The sequence below is a fragment of the Phyllostomus hastatus genome, unplaced genomic scaffold (genome assembly GCF_019186645.2).
Source record: "Phyllostomus hastatus isolate PE091 unplaced genomic scaffold, TTU_PhHast_1.1 phas_scaffold_182, whole genome shotgun sequence".
Classification (NCBI taxonomy): domain Eukaryota; kingdom Metazoa; phylum Chordata; class Mammalia; order Chiroptera; family Phyllostomidae; genus Phyllostomus; species Phyllostomus hastatus.
In genome coordinates this window covers 24604769-24612995 of record NW_025334013.1, presented here as the reverse complement: position 1 = coordinate 24612995, position 8227 = coordinate 24604769, and the positions used below count along the sequence as shown (strand labels likewise).

Below are 8227 nucleotides of genomic sequence, written 5' to 3'. Positions count from 1 at the left end.
AGCCTGTCGCCTGGTCATAAACAGTCAGAGCTGCATGTGAGGTTTGGGCACCTCTCCTGTCATTAGACGTAGCTAGTTAGAGGGGTGTTGGCCAAGGGTTCAGTGTCCTGCAGACTGAAACGAACAAACTGGTGTTGGAGGAGGAACTGAGGTACAAGCAGCTGCCACTGGACACTGGGACTTGTCACGCTTTCCAGGAAACATTTATTTTCTTAAAAGCCACGGGTTTGCTGCCATTGCCCCCTTGCCTGGGCTGTCTGAAATGGGAGGAAGGGGTCAGATGGTCCAGTGCAAACCCCATCCTCCAAAGTGAGTTACTAGCATTGAGCTAGAGCAGGGCTGATGAAAAGCCGTCAAAGAAGGGAACGACGGAGGCCAGAGGAGCCCAAATTAATGTACAGGGTGAATTGTGGGCCAGAAATGGGGGGGCAGGAGCAACTGCATTTGGCCAGAAGTGTTAGTATGGGCTGGTGAGCAAGCAGTTGCTTCACCTGAGAGGGATGCAGCAGAAGGGAGTGGATTCTGAGGTTTACTATTTGAGCCAGCAGATCCCAAGGCTGGCCACGTACGGAGACCGTCCAGCCTGCACCACCTTCCACTGCCTGGGCAGGAGCCTGGCTGCCAGACCGAGGTGTTTCCTGACACTGGGGCAGTGACGTGACTTCCGACAAGGACATAGATGGTGATCGGGGGAGGGTATGGCATGTTCCTTCAGGAAACCAGCTTTTTATTACAAAGGTCTTAGGATGGGGTAGTAGCGCTTGTGAGACCCATATGGAAATTATCACTTCTTTGGTGCAATAATGCCTTCCAGTTGGGCCTGAAAAACAAAAACAAACTCCATTAATATTTGAAACTTGCAGCCTAACACAAATAGCTGAGAGGTGATAAAAGTCTCTGGGAAGGATTATCCCATTGCTGCCACTCCAAGCTATTTTTTCCCTTCATTCCCAACTCCATATTTTCTAGATTAGCTGGTTTCTGGCTTGGCACAGAGTCCTGCTACATTAGGAGAAACCAGAGCTGTCCTGGTTTCCATACAATAACGGCTCGGCGCATAACACAAAGCATTGAAAAGGAAATTGAATAAAAGTTGTTGAAATAGTGGTTTTTCATGGCTCAGATTTCAGACCTAAGTATGTCTGCGGAGTTAAACTTTGGGATCCTGGGAGCTCTGTGCTGGGACAAGAGGTTTGGGAAACAGCAAATTTTCAGCCACTGAGACAACTTGACACCCAATTAGAGAAAATTGCTACCAGTGAGGAAGGAGCTGTCCGTCTTGTACGTAAAGCCGAAGACACTTGGGAGTTGTTTGCTCTGCTCCTCTGGCAGCCAGTAACACAGTTCACTACCACGGTATGTGGACAGATCTGTAAGTAGGTCTATCCCGGGGACTGCAAACACTTTTATTTGCAGAGCAGTTTTGAGCCAATACAAATAACTCACTTCTAAAGAGTCCTTCACTCTGGGGATTACAAGGTTGCTTGTAAATGTGAGAAAGATGCCAAGGTATTCCGCTTTGCTCTTGCTGCCAGTGCCATGCTACGGGAGGAACTGGGCTTATGATAAAGGGATATGGCAGATAAGGGGGGCGGTTTCAGAGGCTGCTAAGTAAACAGATGCACATCTGGCGGTGAATGTTTCTAGCTTTTCTTTGTTTTTGTTAAGCTCAGCATCGAGAAAATCTCTCATCCCAAACTAGCTGTTAACACACGCCCTTCTTTATCTCAAGTGCTTCTCTTTCTTGGTCTGTAGTGCCAACAAGCCTGCCAATCGTCTGAATGTAAGCTTCTATGAGACCAGGGAGGAGAGGGAGAAAAATCCAGGGGCCCTTTCCAGCCAGGACCATGGGAGACAGCCACAAAACATCAACAGACCATACATGTATCCAGAACAGTGATTCTCAAACTTGAGCAAACGTCGGAATCACCTGGAGACCTTATTAGGCCAGACTGTTAGACCCCTCACCCAGAAATTTCTGATTCAGTAGATCTGGGGCAGGGCCAGTCATCTGCATTCGTAACAGTTGCCAGGTGATGAGGATGATGCGGGTCTGGACCCCAACCTTTGAGAACCTCTGGACCAGACAGCCTGGAGGGCTAGAGGCCTGGCCCCTGCTCAGCCCTTTCGCCCTCACCACCTTCCTTGCCTTTCCTTCAGCTTGGCTGGATCAAAGTGTACACCCACAAGAGGGCTTTCAGGAAAAACACCTACAACCCAGCTCCTCTGAGCACACAGCCAGGGAAGGTTCCTGATTTTAAAAGGTTCTCGCTCCTAGGGCATTTGCTGCCCACCCCAAATGCAGTGCCTCAGAGGGGTTGACTGCAGGAGGGCGAGCACTCCCGCGCTGCAGAGCTCCCGCCACTCTAGAAGGGCTCCCGATCACCAGCTGCCGTGGGAAGAGGAGTTCCATGTCTTGTCATAGCCCCCTCTCCTGAGGATGAGCAGCTTTTTTTCCAAGGGGAAAAAACCTCCACTGGCGAGCCAGACTGAGGCATCATGGGGCTTCGGAGTTGAGAATAGAGCCCCCTCCAGAACCAGATGGAAGGAGAATCTGGGTAATGAACCTTCCTCTCCCACCCGCCTCGAAAGTCAGCTACCTTTACCCCTGGGCAGCGCAGGTGGGCAAGTATTTAAACTTGCAAGGGTGTCAAACTCATTTTCACTGGGGGCCACATAAGCCTCAAAGTTGCCTGCAAAGGGCCGAATGTAACTGTAGGGCTGTATCAATGTAACTACTCTTTAACAGTTAAGTGAGAGCTCGGCACTGCCGCCAGGTAGAAACAAGGAGCTGGGCCGAATAAAACAAGGTGGAGGGCCAGATTCAGCCCTCGGGCCTTGCGTTTGCCACCTGTGATTTAAAGTCACCCGGAGGAAAAGGAACCCAATGGGTGGCCTGTGCGCCTGGGAGGGCAGGTGGGCCAGCGCCTCCACCTGAGCTCGCGTGACGATTACCTTCAGCTGCTGATTCGTGCGCTTCAGGAACTGAATCTCCTCGTTGTGCTTCTTCTCCTCCACCTGCCTCCTCTCGCTCTCCCTCTTCTCCGTGGCCTCACATTTTGCCTTCTGCTCATTCACTTGTCTCTCCAAGTCTCTCTTTTCCGCTTCTAATTCTGCAATCTGAGGGCAGAAACCCTAGTCATGCCAGGATGTTACCAACGGGATGGGGTGGCTTGAATGCCTGGGTGGAGGGGACCTGGATGGAACACAGCTGCCCAACCCGACATTGCCAGGATCTGCACTGCCACCCAGTGGGAGGTCAGTGCCTGGCATGCACGTCCAAGAGGAGACAACCCTGCCATGACCAGACTGGCGCTGACACCCTGACCCAAGGGTCCTCACTCAGGTGATGGAGAGCACCCTAGGGGCCAGAATTCAGGGCCAGAATGACAACCACGTGGGCCCGAGACAGAGGAGTCAGAGAGGGCCGAAGGCTCGTGTAAACCCCACTCACTTTCCTCTCCATGTCTGACTTCCCCTGTTCAGCCTGAAGCGCCTTCCTCATGCCAAACGCCACACTGCTCTCATACAGGGTCTGGTAGGCAGCGATGGTCATGCGGATCTCGTCCCGGACTCGCAGCAGCAGCAGCCCCCTCTCCGCACAGTTGATGGTCACCTGACGTATCAGCTCATCTTCCGGCGCACACACACACACAGGGAAGTCAGAAAAGGCCAGGAGGGAGAACGCACCACGCCTGCTGCAAACCACACTTCCTACTGGGAAGGGTGCTAGGGTGTGTCCCCCTCACTTGGAGACAGATCTCGGGGAGGGGCCCTCAGTGGTCCCAGGGGCCTAGCCTTGCAGCCACAGCTCTGAACCTGGCACTTGGGAATAGAGGCAGCCGGCCAGCCCGGGGCAGAGGGAGACGGGAGCCCCAGGTTTGTTTGCAGCACGAGGCCCCTGTCTTCCATCCTCAGCCAAGAACTGGATACTGTTCAAAGAAACCTGACTTTCCAATTTGAAAATGGTGGCTGCTTTAAAGCAGCTGGGAAATCCTATGTGCCTCCTTGGCTGGACTGCTTTGGGGCTGAACAGCCCCATCTAGAGCTTGCCCACCCATCTCCTCCATGAATGCTGACCTGGAAGGCAAACATAATCACACTCAGACCACAGCGTTCCCAGGGCTTGGGGGCAGTTTGCATGTCAGAGCCCATGGGGAATGTGCCCCTGGGCTGGAGGACAGCCAATGCACACGGGCACTCGAGGAGGGAGAGCTGGAGTCCCTGTGTCTGTCAGCTAACAGCACGTCACCCTGAGACAGTTTCTGACCAAGGGCTGAATGTTGATGGGTAGATATAAATATGGAACATACATTTTTCTGATTAAAAAATCGACACATGCTTATTACTGGAATCTTGGAAAAAACAAAGATTTAAAAGGAACGTTCTCGTTTACTGCAAGCATCTGCTAAGGGATGAGGAACCAGGTTGCCAGGCTGACCTGCAACAAACAGGAGGGCAGGGCTGGGAGGGGGAAGAGGGTGCATTTAGCAGACTCCAGGTGAGACAGGTGAGGGGAGACAGATGATTCCAGATGGGGCGGGCTTCAGCTCAAGCATCCTCAGAGCTTGGGGCTGTGCTGAAGGGGAAGGGAAGGAGGCAGCAGAGTGCACTGTCGCCCCACCCTGCAGGCCACTCACCGAAACACTGCGAGTAGAGCTCCCTGCGGACAGGGCAGATGCCAGTCTCCCTGGCCTGCCGCTGCTGCAGCTTCAGGTCCAGCTGCTCCTGGAGGTGCACCACATCCATCCTGGTGCTGGGGGTGCTGGAGACCTGCTGGATCCATAGCTGCGTGTCTTCTACCCACTCCCTGCGGCACAGACACAGCCAGGCTGAGCAAAACCCATTACCAGAGAGAGTGGGGGCTCAGGATGTGAGTAGGGATGGCCCTTTGAGCCCTCTGCCTGAGCAGGAGTGAGGGGCAGCTCAGTCCCCAACCCACCAGAATCCTCTATGCTCCTTCTTCCTTGGGGAGTGTGCAGCTCCAAAGCCACACCCACTGAGCTGCCTCCTCAGGACCCCTATCTTGGGGCAGGGCAACCTCCGCTTTCCTATGACCCTCTGGGAAATCATCACCCATGTTCCAATCTTTCCCTCCTAATGTGTTGAGGACAAATTTATGGTTGTTGCTTGATCTGAACAGAAGGCCCAGTGGGAACTGCCCACTGACTTGTGAGGCGGGAGACACAGGGCACCAGAAACCCTGTGCCAGTCAGAAAGAGGCGAATGTGTGCGTTGGGGGGTGGGGAGGCTCTTGAAGGTGTGTAGGCCCTCAGAGCAAACCTTGTGTCAGGGGAATGGCCATGTTCTGGAATCACAGGGAGGGAGCCTAAGGGCAGACCCACCCTGGGGGAGAGGACTTTCATGCATTGGTGGGAGGTAATCAACAGAAAAATCACTCCCCCCTGTCTTTGATGTCCATCTCCAGTCGAAAAGGCATGTCAGGCAGTGGTAAGGGTGGCTACAGAAGAGAGAAGCAGGGTAAGGGGATCATGAAGGGAGAAAGAAGGTGCCCTTTTCCAAGGATTCTCAAGGCCCCCTTGAAGGGAATGGCATTTAAGCAAGACCTGCGTGAAGAAAGGAAGGGAACCAGGCGGGTATCAGGGGAAGAGCATCCTTGGCAGTAAGAACAGCAGCTGTGCAAGCCCTGAGGTGAAAAGAATGAGGTGTTTCAGAAACAGCAAGCAGACTGAACAAGAAAGAGAATAACAGGAGATAAGATCACGGGGATATTAGGGCCAGATCATGCCAGGTCTTCCAGATCGCTGTATGGACTTGGGGTTTTCATCTGGGTAAGATGGGAAGCCATTAGAGTTTCTAGCAGAAGCTGGTGTGACCTGACTTATGGTTTGGGGGCCGTGTGGAGGAGAAAAGATTGTCAGGGCAAAGAGTGGGAGCCAGGTTTTCAGGTGGGAGGCCGCTGAAGGAGTACAGGTGCCAGACAGGGACTAAGAACGAGATGGTGGAAGCAGAGGTGGTGAACGTGGTCAGATTTGGGATGCGATTTGCAGGTGGGGACAACAGAAATTGGTCAAGGCTAGAACGTGTGGTGTGAACCGCCAAAAGGGATGAAAGGTGGCCTGCACCCCTAGTAGAAAGAGAAGACTGGGGATAAGCAGGTTGGTGAAAGGAGGAAACATCTGTGAGTTAGTTTGGACATGTTGAGTTTGAGATGTCTATCAGCCTCTTCATGAAAGTAATGAGGAAGTAGTAGAATGTATGGGAGTTTAGGGGAGAGGGCAGGGCTGGAAATATACACGTGGGAGCCATCAGCATACAGATGGTATTTGAAGCTATAAGCCTTGGTGAGAGGACTCTGGACACAAGGGTGGACAGGGGACAAGGGAGATCCACCTTCCCAGGACCCAGCCATCTGTAAGTTCTAGGAGCACTGAGGTGCTGGGAGGAAGGAAATCCCAGCCAGCAACAGAGGCAGTATGCCTCTCCCCATGTTCCCAGGTTCTGGGATGCAAAAGTCTGGGCCTTCTTGTCACTACACCTGCTTTGCCTTTTTTTTTTTTTTTTTTACCTTGGGGGTAGGATGGCATTCAAGATTTCTTCTGCCTGCTTTGTAGGGTCTGGGACACTAGCAGTCGAGGGAAGCTTGCTCTTTGGTGGCTGTGGGACTGGACCTGAGGGTCCAGGTTGCTGAGGGCTGATTTTCAATGGCCGAGCCTGTGAGGGGGTAAATCAGGGCAGGAGGTGACCAGACACTAAGCTCCACACATCCTGGCCCTTGCTCCAGGTCTCCCACACCCCTCCCTTATTCCCAGCTCACTTTCCCCACCTGTCTTCTCAGCAGAAGTTATGTCTCAGAGCTAAAGGAGGCCACGAAGGGTCTCTGGCCCCACCCCAAACCAATGATTGTGGCAACCTGAACCGATGTTTTTGGCCCAGGTGCTCAGGCCTGTACTTTCAGTACCATATCTATTCTTGGACGCGGTTACCGTGAAAAACAGTGAGCCGCATTTATCTCCCAGTGATTTCCTGCCCTGTCCTAAATCTGCCCTCTAGAGTCGCCCAACATTTGGGCTTGTTTGTACTGCTTTCCCATCCTCCTTTCCACATCCCAATTCCCTCTGTTCCCATTTGCTTCAGCCTCCATCCCTCGGGACTCTGCATCCTCAGCGCGGACATTTGCCTTTCCCCATTGGAGCTTCTGGGCTCCTTTGCCCACTGTGACTGGTCCTTACTTTGGGGCTCCGTTTCTCCGTGTTCCGGCTCACCAGCACCGGGGTGTCATACTTGAGCAGAGAGTCCGAGGGGGGGATCATGGCGACGGCGAGTAGGTCAGCAGCAGCCCCTCCGGGCAGGGCCCTGTTTACCGTCACTATGGAAACCTCTCGGCCTCGCGTCCTGGGCGGGGCCAGCAGCGCTGGATTTTATTTTTGCGCAGCTTTGGGGAGAAGTTCTTTAGCGTTTATTTTGTCATGCTTCCTGCTCACCATGTCGCTCCTGTACTGTTGGAAGAAAGGAGGATGGGTTTGAGCCCGTGAGACGCGCCTAGCTCGCGATTTTAATGAGGTGACAGACCCCCTTCTCAGACCCCCGATTCTGTAATCTGCAAAGTGGGAGTCATAGAGGAAGGCATCTGGAGTTCCCAGGTTTTAAAAAGTATTTGTTTTTAATCAAGTGGATAAGTGACAAAGTAACAGAAAGTTCAAGAATACGGGGGAACCCAGGCTGGATAGCTCAGTTGGTTAGAGCGTGGTTCCCGTAGGCCACGGTGGGGGGTTCCATCCGGTCAGGGCACAAACAAGAATCAACCAATGAATGTATAAATAAGTGGAATAACAAATCGATGTTTCTCTCTCTCTCAAAAAAATTAATAAATATTTTTTAAATAAAGGGGAAGTACTAAGGATTTGCCCATGATATACCATCTATGATTGCATTTCCTTCCTTCATTCCTTTGAATATCCCTACGTAAATGTAAGCACAGTTTGAGTGCAATTTTGTGTTCTGCTTCTTCTTTTAATGTCAGGTTTTGTGTGTGTGTGTGTGTGTGTGTGTGTGTGTGTGTTTTGTCGTATAGAGTTTGTAGGTAGCACTGGGAATGGCTATATAACATCCATCAATTGCCTAAACAAGTAACGGCTGGGCATTTACGGTATTTTGCTATGTATAATATGCTCCCGTGTATAAGGCACACCCAGGTTTTTGGCCCAAATTTTCAGAGGAAAAAATCTTTCACTTTAATTTTTAAGTTCAATTATTTATTTATTTA

At 51.9% G+C, this 8227-nt stretch overlaps 1 protein-coding gene across 1 annotated transcript; it reads right to left on the bottom strand.

Annotated features, from left to right (window-relative positions):
• Nucleotides 1-687: 687 nt before the first annotated feature.
• On the bottom strand, nucleotides 688-7280 carry DNALI1 (dynein axonemal light intermediate chain 1). The gene is made up of 6 exons (XM_045859861.1): nucleotides 7194-7280; nucleotides 6530-6675; nucleotides 4641-4810; nucleotides 3455-3633; nucleotides 2956-3120; nucleotides 688-820 (listed from the first exon to the last, which is right to left on the bottom strand). The coding sequence occupies exons 1-6, from the start codon at nucleotides 7272-7274 to the stop codon at nucleotides 785-787; spliced, it is 777 nt and encodes a 258-aa protein (XP_045715817.1). The 5' UTR covers nucleotides 7275-7280; the 3' UTR covers nucleotides 688-784.
• Nucleotides 7281-8227: the final 947 nt, after the last annotated feature.